Raw genomic sequence first — 27,477 nt, 5'->3', positions numbered from 1 at the left:
TTATTATTAAGAGCCTGTTGTGTCCTACTGCTGGGCAAAGGCCTCCTCCCGCTTTTTCTTTTCCTCCCAGTTTTGGACAGTCTTCGGCCATTATTTTAAAAAGGAGTCTAGCTCGTCACGCCATCGCCGACGTACATGTGTATGTATAAGCAAAAATATACGCAAACGAATATTGCTAGTCTAAATAGCATAGGGTTATGAAGAATTATTATATGACCTGGTGGCGGAGCAGACTGAGGCGAGAAGACCATGACAGTATTGCCTATTGTTGTCGTGAAGTCCAGAAAGCCGTAGACTGTCTGCGTGAGGTACTGCCCGGCTGCGGGCGGTGGGCTCGGCTGCTGAGGCGCTCCGCCATCGTAAACTGGTCCGGCAGCTAAAACTATACTACCTGAAAAAGGAAAGTAATTTTGATTACTTAAATTTAATGTAAATCTAGTCACTTAAACAGTTAAATAATTACATACCATTTGTTTAATTAACTAAAGTAGGTATGCGTAAAAGCTTGAAACAAAGGACAGAGATAAAGACGAGAACCAGTATCGGAATTACTTCAGAGCCATTTGCCTTCAAATGATCCGTAATAGTACCTTCATATGGCTTAAAAAAAGGGTGTTAGCAAAACAAAGTCATTGGCGAGATACGAGTATAATCTAAACTAATGGCGTGTTATGCCGTTTAGCGTTGAAGTCACTTTCGATAGAAATATTTGAAGCACTCATATTTGACGACAAACTGATAAATGTTTTTTTTATCCTGTTATTGTTTGTTTCCGTCTACGATTACGTTTTCTCTGTAAGCCTTAAGTATGGCGCCACTGACGTGACATGGTGCGATCTGTTTAGGGGAGATTGGGGGAATTGGGAACGGTGGGTACTTAAAAATAGTGAGATAGTACTTCTAATTGCACAAAAAAATATTGAGTCTCTTTAACACGGACATAAAGAGGCTTGCATGTGCCTAAGTGACTGTAAGATTCGGAAGCTACGCACATGTGGTCACGATTAATCGTCCAAAATATTTTCAACTTTTGTTATAATTTTTATTATTTATTATGATAGATGTAAGCATGGAGTTTTTGGAGTTGAAGACTCCAAATTTTGTTATTATCTTGTACACGGTACCTCCCCCAAACCCCATCACCAAAATTACAATCATGAGTGATACTCATTTTGATTGATATTATTCAATTGGGGTAATTATGAACTAAGGAAACGAGAGCGTTCCAAATTACCCCTTGCATTCTCAATTATTATTATTATGCCATTTTTTTTTACTTTGAAAATGTTATGTATCCCGTGAGGTAAAAAAAGATTCTTGAAAAGTGATAATAAATTGGAAATCTTCAGTGTTTCCATTTCCCCCGCGGACTGTTTCCAATTACCCCATACAGTTTCGGTTAAAAAGGAACGACAAGGCTTTTGTTTCACCCTAGTTTAGTAGGATAACATTAACTTAAAATTATTATTTTGTTAAAATTAGATAGACAGATAACCAAACTAACGGTTAGCATAAAAAAAATTCGGGTTATGACATTTTTATATCTTTTTAGAGCGTTTGAAATTAAGTGTTCCCAATTCCCCCACTCTCCCTTACGCCTCATGGATATGTATTTTTCACATTATTTTAATGATACGGTACGTTAAATACACTGCTAATATGAAAGGAGGCGGTATGACCATATCAATCTCATAAATCTAATTTGTCAAGTACATACAACGAAAACTGAAAAATTGTAACCTGACCACCAATTTGGTCATACAGAATCTCATCTTCCTTTTTGTTGTTGTTTCAAATGTAGCTCGGGTTGTTAGGAAAACCTATAAATTAAAAAGCGGCCAAGTGCGAGTCGGACTCGCCCATGAAAGGTTCCGTACCATTTATGACGTATTAAAAAAAACTACTTACTAGATCTCGTTTAAACCAATTTTCGGTGGAAGTTTTCATGGTAATGTATATTGCATGGTAAAATATGCTCGTGAATTTGATAACCCCTTTGTCATTAAGCTTGTTTACACCGCCCTAGTTAGGAGCAAACTGGAGGCAGCGTCTATAGTGTGGAACCCCCACGAGGTCACTTATGCCCTGCTTCTAGAGAAAATTCAAAAGGCGTTTTTGAGATTCTTATATAAAAAAACCTATGAGTACTATCCCTTCCTTTACCCAACGAAATTTCTGCTTGGCACCCTGGGCTTTAACTCCTTGGAAGTGAGGCGTAATTATGCTCTCGTGACCGGGGCGTGCCGAATAATACGTGGGGTTTCGGACTGTCCACAGCTGGTCTCGCAACTTTTACGCCTTCTAGTGCCCCCTCTGTTTCAATCAAAGACGAATTTTAGGCCACGTAAGCGCGACTTACTGGCAGTTCCTAAAGCGCGCACTGTGGCGTACAGGAACTCACCATTAGTTCGCGCCTTACAATACCTAAACGCACTTGTCAAATCAGCTCCTGACTGTGATGTTTTTGCCAGTAGTATCTATGTGACGAATGTAAGAGGTTATGTGAGGCGATGGATGATCACGCGTCTTTGGTTAGTATTTAAGTTTATTTGTTATTGTATAACACAACTTTACGTAAACGTTTTTGGATAATAATTATATTGTATGCATTCCACAGTGCCTTAGTGTCTCACTGTAATACTGTGTAATCTGTTTGAATAAAAAAATAAAAATAAAATAAAATATCATATTTTTGTTTTAGATTTTTCATTCTGTTATTTTAGAAGTTACAGGGGGGGGGGGGGGGGGACACACATTTTTTCACTTTGGAAGTGTCTCTCGCGCAAACTATTCAGTTTAGAAAAAAATTTTTGATGAAAAAAGATTTTTTGAGTTTCAGTTCTAAGTATGGGGAACCCCCAAAATGTAATGTTTTTTTTTCTATTTTTGTGTAAAAATCCTAATGCGGTTCATAGAATACATCTACTTACCAAGTTTGAACAGTATAGCTCTTATAGTTTCGGAAAAAAGTGGCGGTGACATAATCGGACAGGCAGACGGACATGACGAATCTATAAGGGTTCCGTTTTTTGCCATTTGGCTACGGAACCCTAAAAAGGGGTAGGTACGTCTAATAGTTTAGAAGCTAAGCTAGGTCACAGTATAAGTTGGAGTCTTTTTGGACCAGTCAAATCTCGTTATAAGTATATTAGCTGGTGTAACAGGCATATATACCAAATAATTAGCAATCTTGAGGCCCTTCTCTAGTAACATCATCGATTCGAAAACTGATTTCTTGACTTTCGCTCGATAGAAAAAAAATCAAGAACATTAGGTCTAAGTAAAACGCAACTTAAAGATTTGTAACAATTTTTGTTAAAAAATGCTTCTAAAAATGCGCAATTTTATGTTTGATCGTACTCCTCGTCGATTACTTTTTTTTGTTAAAAATTACAAAAAAAATCTCGGACACGCACCGCCATCTGACTCACGCTTCGCTTACGCTCAGTGAGAGTGAGAAAACGGGGCCTTACGTAATACAAATTATAGCTAGGTACATATATTACACCTAAGTGTTCATTAATAAGCTACGAACACGTATATCTATATTTTTATGTTAGTATTTGAAATGCCGCATGGTACCTCAGTTTTGCTAAATACGTACAACATACTTACGTATTCAGAATACCTTACGGTAGTATAGTAGGTATATGTAAGTTGTGTTTCCGAGCCCAAAAGGTAACAAATTCAACGGGGATTGTGACTAGAGCTCTTCCTTCCGGCCCATTTGCCAGCAAGTGGGCTGAGATAGTCTGCCTCAGATACGGATCGGGAACCTCGAGCGTTCTGATGTTTATACTTTCAATTACTTAACTCCTAACATTGTGTACCTACACACACACTTGGAGCCACGATATGTGGTATCATTTCGTGGAGTACGCCTGTTTCACCTGTATAACAATTAGGTACGTTGTTAGAAGGAACTTCTTATCTCGGTACAAAGGAATACGTAAATGTAATGTAATGTAATTGAAAACTGCGTAGATTGTTTGCGTAGCTTATAAATGAGAGTAAAATATACGATTTATATACACGTCTGTTAGACACTAGGCATTTCGACTTTAATGTAAGTAGCTAGGTATGCGATTTACTTAGTTCAAAAGAGTACAACCTCGTGTAAGAGGAGAGATATGTGCCCAACAATGGGACGCATGTATTAGGCTCAAATTATTATTATCAGGAAGAAATTAAGGTCACCGGAGACGGATCCTTCCAGGATCCCGTTGATTTCTGGTAGAGGCACTTTCAGCTGTTGTAAATAAATACATATGCCTCTTTACAAACATGCAGATTTCTAAGATGTATAAACATGGCAGCGGTAAGATCCTAAGTCTTTTGAAAGATAGTTTGCATGTCTTGTATGGGGCTAGATTACAAATAGCTCGTATACATTTTTCTGTGCTACGAATGCAATGTTAAAATTCGTACAGTTTCCCCACAAAATAAGCCCATATCTTAACACTGAACTAATATACCCATGATACGCGGTTAACGCCGTATGTAAACCTGATGAGCGTCTTAACTTACGTAGTACATAAACAAATCTATTTAGTTTACAACGGATCTTTTTTATTTGTGCTTGCCAATCCAAGTGTTTATGTAAAACTATCCCTAAAAAACTTACATTTTGCATTTCTTGAATTGACTCATCTCTGTAGTTTACTATAATCTTAACATTTTCGCCAAGTTTGGAGTTAAATTGTATGTAATTAGTTTTACTAATATTCATTCGTAAATTATGTCTTTCTAACCATTTTATAACATTTCTTGAAGTCTCATTAACTTTACGTTCATGTTCCTCAATATTTTCATTCTTTCTTGATGTAACAATAAAGGATATGTCATCAGCAAACATAACAGATTTATATATGTAGAATTATATCGGGTAATTAATTTATATAAGCAATAAATAATAAAGGCTCAAATACACTACCTTGCGGTACACCAAAGTCGTTACATTTTAGCTCCGATCTATAGCCGGTTTCTTCATTAAAGTCGTTGAGTTTAACAATTTCTACACATTGTTTCCGATTTTTTAAGTAGGTTTTTAACCATTTAAGTGCAAGACCTCTTATACCATAATTTTCTGGTTTGTCTAAAAGTAACGAATGGTCTACAAAGTCAAAAGCTTTGGACATATCTAGAAAAATAGCTGTAGTATGTTGTTTTTCATCTATGCATTTAACGATGTGGTGAATTAGATTAAAACCAGCAAGTGTCGTCGATTTATGTTTTTGAAAGCCATTTTGTTCCAATTTTATTATGTTAAATTTATTTAAGAAACCGGTTAGTCTTTTGTGCATGCACTTTTCATAAATTTTTGCTAATATTGGAATGAGAGTAATGGGCCGGTAGTTTCCCATATCCTTCTTATCATTTTTTTAAACAGGGGCTTTACTATAGACAATTTGAGTAGTTCTGGAAATGTGCCGCTTTCGAATGAAAAATTAACTAAATGTGTTATAATTGCACTAAGTTGAAATTTACATTGCTTAATGATGTATATGCAAATACCGTCAAATCCTACTGCATGCGAATTATTTAATGAAGTAATGATATTCATTATTTCGTTTTCTGAGTATGGACTTAAAAACATACTATTATAATTATAAGTCAAATTATTTGGAGACTCTGTATTCCTTTGGTTATCTAGTTTCCTATCTTTAACGTCCGATAACCCAATAAAATAGTTATTAAAACATGATGCTATTTCTTGAGGTTTTATAATTTCTTTACCGTTTAGACAATTTTTTTCTATATATTGTTGAATAATTTTGTTTTCTGTCTCTTTTTTTATTACATCCCAAGAGGCTTTACATTTATTTTTACTATTAGCGATGTACTTACTGTTACTGATTATTTGCGCCTTATTTATACATTTCTTCAGTAGTCTTGTGTAATTGTAGTATTGACTTTTCCATTGTTCAGTTTTTCTCTCTTTATAATACTGGAATCTAAGTGACCTTTTCATTTTACAACTTATTTTAATTCCATTTGTTATCCACTTTGGTTTCTTAACAAGTCCACAGATGACTTTAAGGCGTTGAAACGGAAAACAAAGATTATAAAAAAGTAAAACTATTTTGTGAAATTTATTGAATGCTCTATTGAAATCTGCTCCCTGCCTGCTGAATACTTCTGAAAAGGTGAGTTTAGATAAGCATTTTTGTTTTTTTTATATTATCTGAGAAGGGAACGAAACTAGTTCGATTGAGGTTTAGGTAACACCTAAGAAAACATACCTACACGTAAAACATTAATTATATATTTTTCATCACACTTGCTCGAAAAAGATCTTATTTCATGCAGGTGTACTGAAGGACAAAGGCCTATTTTGTACCCGCGAGAGTTATGGATTGTGAAAAAGCTATAACTCCCTAGGGAGTTATAGCTGTTTTAAATTATGTCACTTATTTATTTATTTATTTAAAACTTTATTGCACAAAAGAAAAACTTAATGTACAAAAGGCGAACTTAATGCCATGAGGCATTCTCTACCAGTCAACCTTAGGGCAAAGCAGAAAAGATTGTAGGCGGTGCGTTTAAAACTAAAAGAAATTGTTATTGAAAGAATTAGAGTCCTAATACACATAAATTAATTATAAACTACTTAAATACATAAAGACACATACATACATTACATATATATATATATATATTTGTATATTTCGGTGATCTCGGAAACGGCTCTAACTGTTTCGGTGAAATTTGCTATATGCGGGTTATTCCGAGTAGCTTTATCTCTCGGAAAAGGCGCATTTTTGAGTTTTATATGTTTTCCTAGCAAAGCTCGCTCTCCCAGGAATTTTAGTATTTATTTAAACTTCATATTGTATGCAACAAGAACAAGCTGAATGCCTTAAGAGCCAGACGAACCCGCCGCCAAAAGGGCGCTCCCATACAATTGAAGTTACGCTCGCATTTTAAAATGACGTGCTCAGATTGCATGAAACTTGGCATTAACATTTAAGTAAATTTTTTGTATTATAATTTCTAGCAAAGTAATAAAGGTAATATTTCCAAAAAGTACTAATTTAAAGCGGTGGATTTCATTTCATGCCATTTGCGACAGATGGCCGACTGATGAAATACGAATTACTGGATTTCCTAGATATCATTTAGGAAAAAATCATTATGATTTAAAATATTTTTATGAATACCACTGCACTTGTTACGATGATTAGAGCTATAACTTTATTTTACTTATCTTCGACTGTAATGGTTGAACTAAGATTTCGTATACCAAACTGCAATTGCATACTTTTCATATGTAGCCTAACTCAACTATAATATTCATTGCGAATATTGCGATAGGTACGCTGTATTCAACTATAGAAAAAATTGACCTATCACGTGCATCACAATAGTCGCGCGTTTATGGTTTTTGTACAGTCAGTGTCAATTGTAGCGGATGAAACAACGCGCCAAAAATATCTGACATCCCGGATAACTTTTCCAAATATAGATAAAATTCTAAAATTCATGTTCCAAAGTATATCTTTTACAGTCTTAATTGTTATTATTAAAGACATCACTTTTTGTTAAGCTGTTACATAAAGTATACTTTCTGTATGCATTATTTGATCCGCTACTTTTGATGCTGACTGTACTACATGTTTGTCTACTGAGATACTTACCAATTTTCATGAATTACACAGGTTTTATAGTAAAAAAAATATTATTTAAGATGACGCGTAAAAAAAGTATTGTATACTATGATGATATACCTAATCAAGCTTTTCAATCTCGTACCTTATTTAGGCATCTCAGCAAGTTTCGTTGCCTGCACACGATAGTGGACTGTAAAGCTCTCTATTATATAACGATTGTATAAAATACTATTTCTGACACCGCACCCCTCAAGAAGATGCTAAAGAGTGGTAGGCTCTGTATATGGTGTCATATTGCGCAATAAGCTCAACTATCACTACATATTACCTATAGGTACTTAATCTGTGTTGGTATATAAATATTCAGTTTTCATACTCGACTAGATTGATTAGCTATTTTCAATACCGAAAAGAGCATCCCATGCTTTGCCATCTATTTTCATAGACCGTCTCTCCCTTGTAGTCAAGTTCTGCAGACCCACCTTCCCTGTAAATCTATCGGAAATATACGTATATGGTAAGAGTACTATTTATTTGCGTTCCATATTTAATATTCGAAATATTGCTACGCTTGAATAAGGAAACTCGCAATCTGGGCTATATGAAATGTGCCGTGAATTATCGTTTTAATTAACACGTTAGCGTGCCAATTTACAACATGTTTACCTACTGTAATTTAATGGGTATTTTTGTCATCATCATCATAACAGCCCTTTATCGCCCACTGCTGATAGGCCTCTATTCTAGTACGCCGGTTGTTCCGGTTCTGAGCTAATTTTATCCAGAATTTCACATTTATTATTAAGTGCTTATTTAGGAATGTTATGGCAACCCGAATCTTTTAACCAACCCCGAGCCGATAAAATTAAAGATTCGGATAAATAACAATGGTCTTCATCCCGTTCACGTATTGTATTATGTTTGAACTTTAACCTTGTCGCCGCCGGACTTGATATAAAGTCAGTACATTTCGTGCCTCACACGCCATGACTTGACATGTTATAAGGGTTGTTTACGTGCAATTTATGGCTTGGCGTTGATGACACTATTACCTCATTGACGTGGCGGTGAAAAGGTTAAACTCCATCATGAATATTCGCCGAATCCAGATATGTGTAGCCGCACCCTGACACTTGCTTGTGTCGCATGTCGAATATATGAGTAAATATCCGTATGTCAGTTTTCGCATGATAATCGGACATAATTTGGCTCCGAGCTATCAAACGTACGGATGGAAATCTAGCAGGAAGCATAAAACTGCATGAATGGCAGGAAGTGACACGGAATTTAAGTAACATGAGGATTTATATTGGAAATGTATCAGTAGGGGTATTACACTATGCCGCTTGCGCTTACCTAAATGAAACCAAATACCTATATGAAAGCTCGCTGCAATAACGAACTTTTTTCCTTCCAAATTAATAGGAATATGTGTACCGTATGTTGCAAGAGAAGTAAAAAATACTTACATAAATGGGCGCTTACGCCAAGGAGAATAATGAGTCTGGGATCCATGACAATGACAATGATGTATCTCAGAGTAGGCGATCAAAACAAAGTTGCTTGTTTGTGATGTGATCTCATTTTGACACACTAACGTAACTTGTGGCGGTACCTGAAACAAAATTAAGTGACATGATTAAACCAATTATGTATATCAAATGAATATGTACCCGGGTCAATTTTCAAATAAGCATTTCTTGCTTTCCCAAGTTTCATTATATGATATGTTATGAACTAATTAAAAAAATATACCAATGTCCCTTATTTAAGTATGTATCGTTTGTGATAAAATCGAATTTTGGTCCCTAAAAACTGAGAAATCTACTGCTATTTCGCCTGTCTCACGTGCGGTTTGGCTAGGCAAAAACAATCAAAAGTTTGGATGTAGCCAACGTTACCAACGTATTATCAAATAATATATGTAGAGAATTATTTAGAGGATCGATCTACTTATTTATAAGCAATGCGTTATTTTTTATAACCAGGAAACCCTTTGTGGTGCGTGTGTGTGGCCTGTGGTTGTCCTGTGCGGCACTGATTTTGTTATGACCTAAGGATACCTCCCTAAATCTGGTTAGCGAAACCGCCATGATTATATTTTGACTAAGGTGTAGAGTTTGTGAAGTTAGGATTTGTAGAGTTAGAAGCTTGGCTCTACAAGAAATCTGATAACTTTTTGACAGTGCGAGCATTATGGTTTCGTCTTGGCAACATTTTACATGAAAATATTTTTGATGGGATGGATATGACAGATCATATCAATAACAGTTTCATAACAAGAAATTACTATTTGACTAGACTACAAGCTATTTTTTTAATCTTAAAATTATAATACTGATATAATTATAAAAATTTCAGGAAAATGTGAAAAAGCTAACATCCTCGTACTCTAAGAAGATGTACTTTATATTCATATTTTATATTAATAACGGTCACGTATATAATTATATTACTCGTTAATTTCATACAACGAAGATAATATAAAAAAGTGGCTGTGACATAATCGGACAGACAGACGGACATGACGAATCTATAAGGGTTCCGTTTTTTACCATTTGGCTACGGAATCCTAAAAATAAATAAATACAGAAACATTTTATCACTTAAAATATTTTAGTGCTACATTTAAAACGTATGGTACGTATTTAAAACTAGCTTTAGCCCGCGTAAAGCAAAAAAAATAATTATCAGTTTGACCCGTATGTTTGTATATGAAAGCATGTAGGTATATATGTTTGTCCGCGATTATTAGATTTAGAATCATGTTCTGAAAAATGTATGAAGTATTCTACAACTTTATACTTGTTAAAGTACTTCCTTATAATGAACAACATTTTTAGCCATGTTTGAAAGTGGTAGCAATAGAATCAAACTTTGAGGTGAACTTACACGGGAGCACGCCACATAGAACTGACCGTGGGAGAAACAGTCCTGTCGAAGTATCTATTAGAATAAAGCGGGTCTCGTTCCATACCTCAAAAGCTAAAAAAGAACCCTTATAGGATCATGTGTGGCTGTCTGTCAATCCATATGTTACAACTGATTTGCTCCGAAACTACTGGACCGATTGAATTGCAATTTGGCAAAAATACTTTCAACATTTTTCATGTCCACAATATTAAATTTTTAAATAATTCAATATTACCATTTTCGTAAATAACGTCCCAAATAACCATAAAGCGACACCCATATTGATATTTAGTCATTTCAACCCCATCGCACCCCAATAGGGGATTTCTATTTCACGTCCACCTCGTTAGATTTTAAAAACGTTGTTATTTTCGTAATCAGCGACCCGATAAACCATAGAAATAATACCCATGTTGATTTTTAGAGTTAGTCAGCATATTTCCCCCTTTTAGGGGTTATATTCTCAAAAAACCTGAAACACGTGTTTACTCATTTACCGTTAGAACACTCTTGTAAAGTTTCGAATAAAATAGTCTAACTGATCATGTTTCCCCATACAAACTTTGGACCCCCATTTCACCCCCATAGGGGGTAAATTTTGAAAAATTCTTTCTTAGTGCAACCCTAGCCTTCTAAAGAACCTACGTACCAAATTTGGAATCTCTAGAACCAGCGGTTTAGGCTGTGCGTTGATATGTCAGTCAGTCAGTCAGTTTCTTTTTTTATATATTTAGAAGATAAAAACATTAGTTGACCAAAAGCTTGCGAACGATATTGCATATTCAATAAGTCCTCTAGCCGCAAAAACATATAAGTAGATGTGTTGAACAATAATAACAATTATAGAGGCAGTGAACAGTTGGGCAAACATGTTCAATTTAAAATCGGTATCGGTTTTGTGCAATGGATTGTTTGCCCGAACAAATGGGAGAGACCGCGGGCCGTTTTGCATATGGACTGATTATTTGTCCATTAAAGTGGACCTGGTGGTAATATATGTGTCACCGTAAAACCAGTTTGTAGTGAAAACGCGTTTTCCCTAGTTAAATCTAGTTTTCTGTATCGCCTCAGTGAAATTACGGTAACATTTGTATTATCTGTTCATTGTCTCGTATGGATAAATGAAAACGGTTTTTTTTTGCTATGGCCAAAATACCTAGTTGTATATTTCGACAATTATGTGGCACTATAACCACTTATTATACCTAATTATAAAATGTATGTCATAACATAATCCCTCCTTACCGCTTCCGAAGCAAAAGTGCCCATAACGCTCGCAGCATTACCATATTATTGGATACCTATGGACAGCCTTTGTACCAGAAACTACTCGGAGCGGGTGTCCTTTCACATTTGTCTAAGTCAACTAATCAATAAAAACGTTTATTTACTTTAGTTTATTTTTATACGAAAAAAAAAAGAAACACAAAAGTAGCTAGCTACATCGACTAAGAGTTCTACAAAAAACAATTGATTCGCATTTAGGAGCAGGGGCTATCATCGAATGCTTGGAAATATCTATCTTAGGAATTCCAATAGACCAGGTACACATACGTGGCATTATTTTGCTCCGTGATGTGTTGGGTAGTATTATATTGAATTCGCGAAGCTCGGCTATCCGCATAGCTGTGCGTTACGAGTAAGTAATTATTTTACGCCACTCCGTGTCATCCCCAGTTCCTTTTTTCTACCCGGCGCGCGTTGTTGCTCGGGCGAAATAATTTAAAAGGTAAAGATGAGGACATTAGTCCTCTTTTGTAAGATGTTCTATTTTGTTTTCCAATATCGACTGATAAAACAGATCAGATCATGATGGAACATGTTGTTGATAGAGGTCTGGTGATAATGTTTTCGCCTTATTCAGTTTCATTATGTCCGTGTATCCGTCCGTCTGGCTGTTTTGCTGGTATGGGTTATTATACCACATGGAGGTACAGAACTCTCAATCACTTGGCCGGCTTTTTCGTATAATACGAAGATACTAAACCTTATTAACTCCTTCATACTGCAATGTACTCACGCACTTGGCTGGTTTTTATTTAAATAGGTACATAGCATTGGCAGTTCAACTTTTAATTATAACTAATATCAGCAGCACATCACTTCCAATATCTACACATTTATTGCATTAAAAAGTAGTTTGAGTAATAATAATATCATTTTACCATTTATCGCATAAATGTACATTTGTCTCTAACTAGGGCTCTACATGTAGGGTCCCGGTGTCTCATGCAATTACGACTCGCGTCCATCTGTTGACTTATCACTTCTGCAGGCGACGGGTTCAATTGTATCTGGCGTGTTGGCGACACACTCAAGCATCTATTCTATATGTATAGAACCTCGTCAAGCTGAATTTCTGTGTAGATTGGCATCTATTGTTCAAAGTCCAGTCTGGCATAGCGGAGCGCATTGGAAGCATTTGAATGCTTAGTAAGTTCCGATTGTAGGCAGTAGTCGCATCACTGGAGTACTGAAATGTATGCAGGGGAATCTACGGACGTCACATTCTATTCAGCCTGAGCCCATAAATCGACAGGCAAAGAGATTAGCATGATAGCTTCCATGAATATAATTGTATTGTTCTCCTTTTGAAGAAAAAAAGATATGTTCTAATTTGGCATGGTTTGATCCGATATATGTTAATTTGAAGCACTTCAATGGTGTAGGTAATCTATAGAAATATTTTTATTAAAACACAATCGTATTAAAATGTATGACCGTCAGTTTTCGCATTATGTATTCCATTATGATTATAATTTTTTGTAGAGCAAATTTTCTTGGCTAGACTACCAAAGATATATCAGCAACTTCAGAGACTGTGCACGACAGGAAAGAGTTTCTCAGGTGCTTGAGACACATTTGTAACTATATTTGCAAATCTGTTTGGGTCACCTCTGATACGTATTCCTTGCAGCTGTCGACAGTCGAGCGCCCCATCGACACGTGAAGCAGCTTTGTGCGGTCTTATGACTCGTGTGTGAGTGTGTGTGTGTGTGTGTGTGTGTGTGAAAGGGCGACTGTTTGCCAGAGAGATAAACGCGATGTTTGTGGCGGCTGGCGGCCGTCTGGAACTATTAAGCTGATGCTCGCCTTACACTAGGTAGAGACAGAAAAACAGCAAGGACCAAATTGAGGCTAAGCGTATGCTGAGACGCAAGCGACGCAGTTCCACGCAGCGCAGGGCAGAGTAGATTTTGTAAAGTATGGAAGTCCTTTAGCTACGCACGCTGCGGCGGAAGGACGTTCCATACTTTCGTCGCCTGCGTCTCAGCATACGCTTTGCTTACTCACGAATTTTCAATAGGTAAGGAGTTTTTAGCAGCACTCAAAAGGGAAGTTTACCACGTGATCGTCCATACAAAAAGAGAAAACGTTTTTCCACTTCTAAATATTTAACATTCTCCATAATTTAGTATGTTATTGACACAATGAAAAACTAGGCAAAACATCATAACATTTTTTTTTCTAAACGAAACCTACAAACCTGGAATACATTATGTTGAAGCGCTAAGACATCAAAATCAATTTTTTTTCGAAACGGCCTCCTAGTCTAATCGATAGTGACCCTGCCTATGAAGCAGCAGGTCCCGGATTCGAATCCCGGTAAGGGCAGGTGTTTGTGTGCAAATGAATAGTTATTCGTACAACAAGAGAGCAAAGTTTGATATTTCTTCGAGTGCTTATTTTGAGTCCCGTGCAAGCGAGAGATTCTATAATATTCTAACAATTAAATTTCAATAAAATAATACGGAACTAATGAAATAACCAACATCAATTGACAGTTCAATCGACAACTTTTTGTAAAAAAAGCTTTGTTATATACGGTCCGAATTGCGGATAAAACATTTGTCAACTATAGTAGAGATCGTCAAAAGTAGAATTATTTACTTTGCACAACAGTATTTATTTAATGTTCATTGTTTTGATTGTATAATAAAATACGTACAATATGTTTTTTATTAAATTTAAAACTTTTATTTCATTAATTAAAAATTACGAATGAGGACTCGTAGGGTGTTTTGGAACGATGCAGTCTGACTTATTTCGGGGTCTATTATAAACCGCCAATATACCGTTAAATTACGTATGCACTTATATTCGTCTCTTTCTTTTTGCTAATGACGTGAAAGGGACAAAGAAAATTGAATCCAAATATTTCGAATTTGTATTAGGCCCCGCACGTTGAAATGACATTCGAATACAAAGGTCACTTGAATTTTATTTTGTCTCACGCAGTAAGCAAAATGCGATTTTGCTCACTGTTTTTGAGCAGCAATGCAATATGTACAGTAAAAAATTACAATGTTCAGTAAAAAGTTCGGTAGCATATATATAAATAATAGGTAACCAAGAACAATATGCAATACGTATGAAAGGAAGAACTTTTATTCCACAAGAATGACTACGCTGTCACCGCTATTTTACTAAAGGCGAATTGAATTGGAACGAAGTCGATTGTATTTGCCGACGCTACCGGATCCGACTGCTGGTTCATCCCTCTATTCAAACAACATTTAATGAGGTGGCCCGGCTGAAAGGCTGCAACTCTTATGGTGCCGCTCTTTGTTCATACAAATCATCTCTATTTTTGTAGCAATGGCTAGAAGTATATACCTATTGACAAGACATTTTCTTTTTACAACTAAAAAAAATACTTCATTGCAAACTGTACTTACAATGACGTAATCCATTGGTCCTATTTTGTACTTACTGTAGGACTAGGAAAATTGTTTACAAAAAATGCCCATCAGAAATAAAATTAAGTTTTAAATAAACTATTAAGTAGGTACCAATAAAGTGCACCAAAAACAAAAGGTTCGAAAATATGAAGACTGCCTCGAAAAAGATGTATCGTTACTACCTTACGGCCCGATTCGAACTTTAGGATACGTCAAATATCAGCGCTGGCAGCATGGTTCCATTTTTATCACCTGTCACTATACCTGTGATTTTCGCACTTACGTACTTGTTAGAACGTGACAGGCATGGTGAAAAATGATGAAGAGCCGACCATCTTAGGCCTACAGGTTTAACTAGATACGATATGGATCGGAAAAGTGACGTTTTTGTTTGAAGAAACCACAGACCTATTAAACGCTCTCGCTTAAAGACAGATGAAGTGTGCGAAAGGGAAGTCATCACGTATATGAACATCCCATGAGTGCGAAAAAGGCATACTACATATGAGAAACCGTGACAATTTTTGAGTTAGAAGTCGGCCGTAAATAAAGTAATATAGGTAGTGAAGGTGGTGTCGTATAGTGTGCAGGATTGTAGTGTCACAGGGCCAAATAACCCAGGCAAATACTAATTTCACAGGTAATTTATATTATGATATTCCGAGCGTTGTTTATTTAACGATATTTTGCCAATTTAACAGCATATAAAGTGTAAATAGCCGGTTTATACAGTTCATTATAAGTTTTTCTTCAGTTGTGTGCTAATATTTTACCATATTAGTCAATAATTTAGAATATTTTGTGTAAAAACCTACACTGTTACTTTACGCCTGGGCTTGACAAAGTGTGTCGTTTACTCGTTGGTATATTAATAGGTATGGAATTATTTCATCACAAGACATCATTAAGATATTAACCTTTATAACCAGCTTAAAATAATAACGACTGTTATAATAGCGTTTTGACAGGTGCACATGTCTAGTGGTAAATTTAAACTTCACTTTCCAACACAGTACTAATATTTTAGTCACTTTTCCACGGCTTTGCCGCTAACACAAGTAAACACAAGACAGCGTATACTTGTACACAGCGTATACACACCCAACACAACTTGTCAGTAGAAAAAGGTGCGAAATTCAAATAAAAAAAAGAAAATAAAGGTCCTATAGGCGCTACTAGGGTCTAATTATAGTAATAATACTCATACAACATTTTTTAAATAAAAAAAACCCATTTGAAAAAGTAGTCGATAAAGCAGTCAAACAACGATAGATTATTCATATTTTGTAACATGATATCACTATTTTTGATCTCACATACACAATTTACGCACACACTTGCATTTCATTTTTGGTTGCACTTTTGAAGTTTGACAGTGGTTCTTGTTCATCTAGTTCTGTGGAAGAAACGTCACTTTTGACACTGACATATCCGATCCACATCGTATATAGACAAAATACTTGACGTATTTTAAAGTTCGAATCGGACTGTTGGTAGCAACACGGTACTATAGGTATTTATTATATGCTGGGACGTAGGTATACCTAACATACCTACAACAGCTAAAATCTCTATAGCTATACCTATTTATTGACACATACGATTTCCTACAGAAAAATAACATGATAACTTACGCGGGACGTTGAAAATGTAGCAAAAGTCAGTAGTATGTAAATATTGGAAGACCCGCTGTAGATAAACTGGAGACGAATGTTGTCCGGTAATTTATGTTAGCAGATCCGTGCCTATTGCCTTTGGACAAACAACATGTCCGCTCGAGGCCAAATTTATATTCCAAGTTTTAGCGGACCGGAGCTACCCGCAGAAACATACCGTACCCCGCCGAAACCGATAAAGAACTTACCAGAAGTGATACAAATGAGCGTAAATAACAGAAAATCCCGATGCTTATTCTTTGTTCGCTGGAGTTCGTGTGTTTACACTACGAGAAAGTTTGCGGGATCACGTCTGAATTAGACGCAATTGTAGCGATGAGATGTTTGATTCAATTGAAACGTATCTAACGTGCGCAAGGCCAGCGAAATATTATGCTAAACAAACAAGGCGACGAGGACGCGACCGTGCCGCAGTTTTGGCTGCATCCCAGACACGTTTTGCATTTTATTCAAAACGTTGACTTGAAGGACAAAGTTTTATTATTTTACTACTGTGACGTGATTCGAATGCACTCGAGCCGTCAGCGCTTGTACCTACATCTCGATTCCCGCTAGTAGCGTATGAATCAAATCAGGGCATTTCAGTGGAGGAAAATTAAAATGATAAAAGCTCCCAGATGCTACGTATAGAAGTAAAAACAAAATCAAGGGACGTTATAATCTAGATCTAGGTTTGGTAGGTTATGAAGAAAAATTATTTTCATACTGAGATGGAATGAGCTGTATTATGCTCACGGGCGTAATCGATTTTTTTAAATTTCATTACGCCTGGGCATATTGGGCATAATGTTTTTTTCAAGTAGGTATAAATGCGTTTGGGGACATGGAAATAGGTACCTATAGGGAGACGTGGCAGAATAAGAGGGAGGCCTTTGCCCATAAGTGCGACATATAAATTACTTTTTGGTGGATGTTTATAAATATTTACATAAATCTAAAAATTCTTATAAATAAATTTAATATACAATTTAATAACCGTTTCAAATATTTTTACACAATTTTCAATCGTGGCTGAATGCCGGATAGGTACAGACCTTCGATGCCTAACCTATCAAAAATGACAATATGCCCGACGAATGTTTGAAATGTCACCGTATTTTGCTACATTTCGCTTAAAATGAACACTTGTTCGTAAATTCTTGTTTACTGCCCTTTTTACTTTCGTTTTTAGGGTTCCGTACCAAAGAGGTACAATAGGAACCCTTATGGTGCGACTCTGTCCGTCCGTCCGTCTGTCTGTCTGTCACATCGCTAAATATCTCAAAAACCACTTAAGCTATCGATTTGAAATTTGGAATAGTCAACGCTAACCAAGACACATTGAAAGTATTATTTATTAGGGGGCAAAATTTTAAAGTCTAGTGACTGACACGATAATTCAAAGTTTGTACGGAACCCTCAGTGTGCGTGAACTCGCCCTTTACCGGTTTTTTTTAATAAAGGAATATGGCAATAAAATAACGTTAGGAATTCAAATAATTTGGCTATAACACCGTCGAAGCTCTAGGTTGTGGTTGTTGGTATGAAAACGTGATCGGGCACTTTAGGCGCTGCCGTAAAGGTGAACGTTCCAAAGGTAGTGTTTAATAGTTAAACATAACTCAAATACCTACCTACCCTGGAATCTACACCCAACGAATGTCTTATATGTCAGTATATTAATATTTCTTACAATGTTGCGAGGTACAGGTTGGTGGCATTGTATACAACTCGCCTACACAGTTCATCCTTTGGAGCTCGGGGAAGTTTACTCTTCATCATCATCATATCACCGAAATTCCGCTGGACATAGGCCATTACCGATGGTGTGCTGCTCTGAACTTTAATCTCTAATATTTTTTTAACTTGATTCTATTGACTTTGTTGTGGGCCTAATCTGGCTGCATCATCTCGTTGCACCCTAGTGTTCTTCCTCTCAATCTCAGTTCTATTTTAAATATTTTTAAGCCAAATACCTACTAGATCAAATATTGATAAATGTTAAAAAGTATTTGTTTGTTTATATTTCAAATCCAGCTGAATAAATATATATAAAATGCACACAATGCAGTACCTGCCTACAGTTCTCCGAAACCGATTTTCATTTTAGACTTTCGACCACATCTCATTCAAATGCAAATCCTTTATGCGCACCACGAAACGTCCAATACGTACGTTTTACATGCGCAATGAATATTAAAATAACATAAAGGGATGTTTCATATGGCATTGGTAAATTGACAAATGAAATCGGCAATGAATAAAATAAATATTCACAGCTTCGATTTTTGATGTCCTACAAAGACCGTTAATTTTCATTGGTTAATTTTATCTAAATAAAAATACTCTTATTTATACATTTATTTAGAACTTGTATATAAAAAAAAATGTGGATGAACTCCCAAATCAATTAAAGGAGAAGATCAGGTCTGCTGGGACAGCCGCGGAGTATGCCGCCAAAATGAAGCATGCCAAGTACTCTGCCTTGGAACCAATATACGACTTTGTGCCAGTTGCAGTCGAGACTGCGGGACCTGTGGAGCCGGGCTGTGGAGGCCAGGGACTTTGTGAGGGATTTGAGTTGGCGGCTGAGGGACAGGGGGTGCGACCCCCGGACCGGATCGTACCTGGTCCAACAGATCTCATTGGCCATTCAGCGCGGTAACGCTGCCAGCGTAATGGGGACGTTTGAGCCAGATACGATTCGGAACGATAATTTTTTTTTTTTTTTAAATTGTTATTAAAAAAAAACTGACAAAGCCTGATGCTGATATCATCATTGGTATATTTGGGACGTAACATGTTGTATTTGTAGCCGCCTGACGAAGCCTGCGTTGCGGATTTCTTACATATAAACTAAATTCTAATTTTTGTTATGTATAAATATGTACAAAAAAAATAAAAATAAAAAAAAATAAAGGAGAAGGTGTGGATTATTCCTCACAAGAGCACCCAGCTGCGGAACGTATGTAGCCTGGTGGCATGATTGATGCATGATTAATCGATCACGCTCTTAGTAAGTAAATTAACAATTTACCTAAACCTCACATATTTAATAATAGGTTGCAACGTCTATTAATTGAAGGGTTAAGTCAGGCGTGAATTCATATTAAATAATCAGAAACACAATCCATGCATTTTCTGAATTACCCAACAAAGCCTTGCCGGTAACTTCCTTAACACGAATCAGTTAAAATGCTATTTCTTGGGTTATTTCGTAAGGTTGAGCTGGGCCTGAGGCATTTGATCAGCGCGGCATGAGTCACTTCACGAGGGCGCGCCTCCGACGGTTCAGCCGATAACAACAATGGATCCTAACTGCCAGCGGAAAGGTTATCGCCGAACCTCCCACGTTACCGTAGTAGGTACATCGTTACGTAATGAGCTCAGGATTTACGCCAGTTTGTCAGGCAATTATAAGTCTGATTAACAGCTTTTATTTGGGTCAGTGGAGCTTTTAATTAATATTTGGTGTCGCATCGTAATCAGCCAAAATAATATATGTATAGGTATTAGGATCAATCTTTATTGTACAATGCATGTAATCCAAAACACTTAACCCTCCCTATCCCTTAAAGGGATAAGTTCGCCTTTGTACCTACTAATGATGAGAGTTTTATTCCTGTTTTGTTTTAATTTTTGTACAATGAAGTGTTTTACTACTACTAATTGTAGGTAATCGTATAATAAACAATATGTATGAGTAGATTCATAGCTATTTGAAATATTATACTTAAGTTTGTTTACAGGACATATGGTGCTACTTTACAGCACTAGTGCGGTAATTAGCACTTTAGGTACGTGCCTATGCCGAAAATTTAAAGGGAGGGAAAATTTTACTGGAAAATGTACGATATACGTGCGAATATGTTAATTTCCTATTATTCGCACTTGTATCGTAATGTACTCTTATTACACTGGCTATCTGATATAAAATATAGATGACCATTACTACCACTATTATTTTTATTAGTATAATTATGAAACGTTAATCAAAACCAAATGTGTAACCATCTCCACAAGTGAGAATTTGTTTGTTGACACAGGTGTGTAGCCGCATTGGTAGATTTATTGTACTTAGGGCCTGTTTCACAATGTCCAAGTAAAGTATTAATTTATTTTTTTATTTTATTTTTTTTATTTACGTGGAGAACCAACAGCTATAACTATGCTAATAACAACATAAATAGTGACACAGAGCCAATTATAGGATCTCACATATAGCAACTTCTTAATATTTAACATTAAGAAAATTAATAAAAAAAAAAAAAAATAATAATAAATAAATTAATAATAATTTTATTTAATTGTATAGCTAATTGACAAATAAATTAATTGCCAGATAAAATTTCCTACAAAACTTAGCACTTTATCTACCAGTTAAGTTTATTTGAAGATGGTGAAACGCCAACGATGGCTTTCGGCCCGATTCGAAGAATGAGATACGATAAAGATAAGTTCTGGTTTAGATAAGTTTTCATTTAGATATCGTTTGTATCGTCGTATAATTGACAGAAGCGGCTCGATTCGGGCAACCAATGTCACTTTGACGTTAGAAATATCGTAGATAGATCTTATTGGGATCACAGTGGAATAAACGTAAATTTTGACATGTCGTTTAGTTATCGATCTTTTAAAGATCTTTCCAAGATCTTAAACGTATCTTAATCATTCTTCGAATCGGGCCGTTTATTCGTCAGACAAGTGGCAAGTAGCTTATTCAGGTCTTTACTTGGACATTGTGAAATACGCCCTTATTCAAATTATCTATCTGGTTATAGCGCCCTTATTCAAATTATCTATCTCGTTTAAAAATCTAAATACACTGTATAGTTTACAATTCTATCAGCACTTTTTCTAAGTAAGTTTTAAATATATCATGAAAATGCTCTTCTGTGTCGTGTCTCACACGCACCTGCCACAAAGGTTGCACGCAATGCACGCGTCAGAAATACTTAGGTACACCTAACACAAGTACACGTATAAGGATTTACCTATCTATTGCAAGGTTATGTCGGTATTTGGATGGAATCAATTGTGAATTATAAGGGGAACTAATTGCTGGTTTTACTTATTAGTAATAAGTTATTTTATTACCGTCATATATAAAAGTGCGAGTCTCAATCTTAGCTATATTTTTTAATACATGCCAACATGGCAATTGTGCATAAATATTAATGCCATGAGCACGAGCAGCTTATGTGTTGCCTATTTTGTAAGCACAGGGTCGCCCTTAAGCTTGGGCGGGCAGGCTGGTGGGTGAGGCAGAGAATGTTTGCGCGATCTCCTTGTTCCCTATTGTGCGCGGTTAAGCGGCGACACAGAAGCATCTCCGAGATCTGCCTGCCATTGTTAGACGCGATCGATGTTCGTCTGAACCCTATAAAGGGCAGGGGAATATTGTTTGTCGCAAATTTTATTATAAACCACATCGCGTTGCGGGATACATATTCGATCGAATGAGGACCATTTTGCGGATGTATAAAATCACTTCTTTCTACTCGTCGACTGTAATGGTTGAATAAAGATTTCGTATACCAAACTATATTTCCGTACTTTTCATGTATGGGCTCCCAACTCAACTATAACATTTATTTCACTGCTTATACGCTGTAGTCACCCATAAAATAATTGACCAATCACGTCCCGCCGCTGTCCCACAGAAACGACTAAATGGGCGCAGGCCGGGACTAAATAGTCGTGCGTTTATGTCTTTTGTACTACATTTTTGTCTATTGAGATACTTACCCATTTTTATTAATTATTTCGTTATTATAGTAATAAATTTAAATTCAGTGGTATTCTTAAATGTAGTCGTAGCCCCACAAAACTCAACAATTAGTTTGATTGTGGGGTCGTTAGTCTCTACTTATGTTACTAAAATAACTCATAGTAGGTAATTAATTACTTGATGAACGAATCGAAATTTTACCATGCGGACGCATTACGCAGGCACATTCGAATGGAAATTGTAAACCTGATCTGTTCCTAATTTTATGGGTGGGTTGAATTTGTGTTGCCGCCGTTGCAGGGCTATCAGACTAGACGTTTATGCTATACAATTTTAACAACCCATTTATAGACCACGAGCCAGGAAGAGGTTCGGGCGATAACTCCTATAGTGGTTAACGGCTATGTATGATGAACCCTCGTAGACGTCAGCTGCCGCTCCGTTGGTGCGTTGAGGAATGTCATCCACCGAAACACTTAAAAAATATTTAATCACCTCCCATTTGATACTTTTTCAAAGACCGCTGGTCGAATGGACATGCAAAAAATAAGCGCTTTACCTTTTTATGATAGTATGAAGGCGTTTCAATAAACGGATTACGCATTACGCATACTTTGCGGACATAAGTGGCAGTGGTAAGGTAAGGTATTTTTTACATGTTCATGTAATCAGCTGACAGTTTTTTAGGGTTCCGTAGCCAAATGGCAAAAAACGGAACCCTTATACATTCGTCCGTCTGTCTGTCCTTTTATGTCACAGCCACTTTTTTCCGAAACTATAAGAACTATACTGTTCAAACTTGGTAAATAGATGTATTCTATGAACCGCATTAAGATTTTTATACAAAAATAGAAAAAAAAAACAATAAATTTTGGGGGTTACCCATACTTAGAACTGAAACTCAAAAAAAAAAAATTTCATTAAACCCATACGTGTGGGGTATCTATGGATAGGTCTTCAAAATTGATATTGAGGTTTCTAATATCATTTTTTCTAAACTGAATAGTTTGCGCGAGAGACACTTCCAAAGTGGTAAAATGTGTCCCCCCCCCTGTAATTTCTAAAATAAGAGAATGATAAACCTAAAAAAAAATATATGATGTACATTACCATGCAAACTTCCACCGAAAATTAGTTTGAAAGAGATCTAGAAAGTAGTTTTTTTAATACGTCATAAAATTAAAAATAATTTTTTTTTTTCATCAAACCCATACGTGTGGCGTATCTATGGATAGGTCTTCAAAAATGATATTGAGGTTTCTAATATCATTTTTTTTCTAAACTGAATAGTTTGCGCGAAAGACACTTCCAAAGTGGTAAAATGCGTGTCCCCCCTCCTGTAACTTCTAAAATAATAGAATATATACAGATATACATATATGATATATATATATGGATATAGATATATATATGTATATATATGTATACAGATTAATTTGATTATGTAGGCATTAAGTCCGCCATTTGTACCTTCATGTATTGTGCAATAAAGATTAAATAATCAATAATAATAATAAACCGTAAAAAAATATATGATATACATTACCATGCAAACTTCCACCGAAAATTGGTTTGAACGAGATCTAGTAAGTAGTTTTTTTTATTACGTCATAAATGGTACGGAACCGCTTGGCCGCTTTTTAAAATTTAAAATAGCATCTAAACTATAATCTGAGCATCTGACCCAATAATATCAATCGGGAAGCGATGACTTTTGGACCCGGGTATGTCCTTAAACTACGTCCAAAAGAGAGGTATGGGCAATGTGAATGTCATCTCGCCTTGTGTGGTAGGGCACAGCACAGCAGATGTCATTCCAGATCTAGAGCAGAGCCCAACTGGGGAAGTACCTCCACCTTACAGAAAACCGCAGCCAAATAACACTTGACCCTACTCATAGTGTTGTGTTCCTGCCGGTGAGTAAGGTTGCCAGAGCTTAACGAGGGGGGTGGGTGTCGCGAACGTATTGCGAACCGGCTAATATTTGCCAACGTCATGGAGTAGATGGCGCTAGTAGTCACGTTTAAGTTAAAAGTTTTTTGGCTGAAGTTGAGAGGGTAGATGAGAACGACAGTAGGAAAAAGGAGGTTGTGTGGAACAAATCTACGGCGGAGTGATATTTGCTTTTAGATCAAGTCAAGGACGTTCTCATGGTGTTATTAGAATAATGATGTGTCTCTTGTTGATTGTGACCAACGTTATCAGTTCTCAGAGTGAACAGTGATCCAGTGAGGCTAATATGAACTTAAAGTAAACTTTGTGTGAGGAAAGGGGTCGCTATAAGGGGAGGTTTGGAGGCGACTATTAAGCTCAAGAAACCAGGTGGATAATCATGTGAAACTCATTTACATGCAGGTAATAAAGTCGGACACCAGCACAACTCATATCGTCATCTCACTAACGTCCAGGCCTCGTATAGGTATGTAGTATGTTTACATATCGCTTTCCAGTATCCGTAAAAGCATTAGCTCATTCGATAGGTTAATAAGTATGGTGAGCTTGACGACAGTGGGGTTAGGGTCGGCAACGCGCATGTAACTCCTCTGGAGTTGCAGGTGTACATAGGCTACGGATACTGCTTACCATCAGGCAGGCCGTATGCTTGTTTGCCACCGACGTAGTATAAAAAAAAAAAAGATGACTGAAAAAAAAATTACATGATCGTGTCATCAACTGACGATCTTTCCACCACGATACAACCAGCTGATTATTTTAATTCATGATAGTATCTACACTATCATGTGACAAAATATCATCCGGGTGGCAATGACTGACGATATATGCTCATAGCCCGCGATCTATTTAAGTTTGCTTGTGTAAAATGGCAGATGACAAACGCGCTCTTTGCACATCTTCAGTATTATTAAAAATTCCTGTTAGTTGTTTTGATTTGGTAGCACTAGTTACAATGTTTATTTCAAAGCTTTTAGGGTAAAGTTTCTGGAATAAGGGTTTTAATACATATATCCATTCGTTCCACAAACAGTAAACACAAACCATGCTAAAATAACACAGTGCGTTCCGGACTCGCAAGAACGCACTCCTCAATACGAAACCGACACCTACCTTATTAGCTAATTAATCAAAATATATTTTTAATTAATTAATTCTAACACTCCGGACGTTACCATTCTATTACCTACGCTTCATAACTATGCTGGACTTATAGAATTTATGATTCTACGCGAATGTTTCTCGCATATTGTTTTTTATTGATTTGTCATCACCAGAGAGGAAATAGTGTTTCCCTAATAATTTTGATTTGCATCGTAAGACTTGACGGATATGTAAACATTAAATTTTAATGTAAATACTGGGCCAATTATTGTAGTCAATCATGTATACTTTCAAACGGAATATAAATTCCATATTTGAATGGAATTTTAAATTTTAGATTGTTACAGGGACGACGTTACTAATGGATGAATAATGTTGTATATTTTGGGCGCCGTAATGGGATCTCAAATATAGTCGCTCGGGAACAACTCGGATTTATTCCAAAGTGTCCGCGTCGTTAGCCTTTCAGGACGGGCATTGTGTACGACAATGACGTAATTAAAAAATACTGTTAGTTTAAATGGTAAACTCATCCAGCATATTAAATCAAGCAAATTGAAGGGTGGTAGGTATATAGTCCGAATTGCGGAATTAATTAGCGGATTAGAGGAGCTGGAAGTACGAGTGGAGCAAAATTACTGCTGGAACTACCCTACAAGCCATAGATCCCACAGCGAAACCAGACGGTTTTGACCTGCCACGAAAACTCTGGTGTCGGGTAAACAGACTGAGGTCACGGGCGCTGTAACTATTTTTGCCATAAATATGGGGCTGGCGGGACTCTGCGCTCTGCGACTGTGGTAAAGAGGTTCAAACCATCGAGCATATTATACAGCGCTGCCCTTTGCACTCTTTTCCAGGCCCCTCGGAAGATCTGTTTAAATTAACACCTGACGCAGTCTCGTGGCTTGAGAGTCTTGAGACCCTGAATGTGGATTTATGATTATTTTATTTAGCTATATATTGTTTGAAATGTTTATGTTAATACGCCACACGATTAAATAAATAACACAATTGTAACAATTTATGCATTAACTACTAAAAATATTAATATTATTTCTAAAAATGCGCAATTTTATTTTTTAGGGAATTCGTTGATTACTTTTTTGTTTAAACTTATTAAAAATATGCATTCAAAATCTTGATCTCGCGATCCCGGGCACACACAGTCGTCTCGCTTACGTTTTTAGGGTTCCGTAGCCAAATGGCAAAAAACGGAACCCTTATAGATTCGTCTTGTCCGTCTGTGTCCGATTATGTCACCGCCACTTTTTTCCGAAACTATAAGAGCTATACTGTTCAAACTTGGTAAGTAGATGTATTCTATGAACCGCATTAGGATTTTTACACAAAAATAGAAAAAAAAAGAATAAATTTTGGGGGTTCCCCATACTTAGAACTGAAACTCAAAAAATATTTTTTCATCAAACCCATACGTGTGGGGTATCTATCATCTATGGATAGGTCTTTAAAAATGATATTGAGGTTTCTAATATCATTTTCTTCTAAACTGAATAGTTTGCGCGAGAGACACTGCCAAAGTGAAAAAATGTGTGTCCCCCCCCCCTGTAACTTCTAAAATAACAGAATGAAAAATGTAAAAAAAATATATGATATACATTACCATGCAAACTTCCACCGAAAATTGGTTTGAACGAGATCTAGTAAGTAGTTTTTTTTAATACGTCATAAATGGTACGGAACCCTTCATGGGCGAGTCCGACTCGCACTTGGCCGCTTTTTTAAGTTCTCGCTCAGTGAGTGACAGAAGAATGTGAACCAACGGGGCCTTAAGGCAACTTTTTATTTAATAGTTCTGTGCAATGCAT

The 27,477-nt window shown here is 36.4% G+C and overlaps 1 protein-coding gene across 2 annotated transcripts in view; it reads right to left on the bottom strand.

Moving 5' to 3' along the window:
• LOC133517224 (uncharacterized) overlaps positions 1-27,477 on the bottom strand; it is a 168,828-nt gene that overhangs the window by 7,280 nt on the left and 134,071 nt on the right. For both annotated transcript variants that reach the window (XM_061850437.1, XM_061850438.1), the window contains exons 4-5: positions 9,080-9,225; positions 218-391 (exon numbers count right to left, since the gene is read on the bottom strand). In XM_061850437.1, the coding sequence (XP_061706421.1) occupies positions 218-391; positions 9,080-9,125 (220 nt within the window). In that variant the 5' untranslated portion in view covers positions 9,126-9,225. The remainder of the gene's footprint in view (positions 1-217; positions 392-9,079; positions 9,226-27,477) is intronic.

Source organism: Cydia pomonella, chromosome 4 (assembly GCF_033807575.1).
Source record: "Cydia pomonella isolate Wapato2018A chromosome 4, ilCydPomo1, whole genome shotgun sequence".
Classification (NCBI taxonomy): domain Eukaryota; kingdom Metazoa; phylum Arthropoda; class Insecta; order Lepidoptera; family Tortricidae; genus Cydia; species Cydia pomonella.
This window is presented reverse-complemented; position numbering and strand designations above follow the sequence as displayed.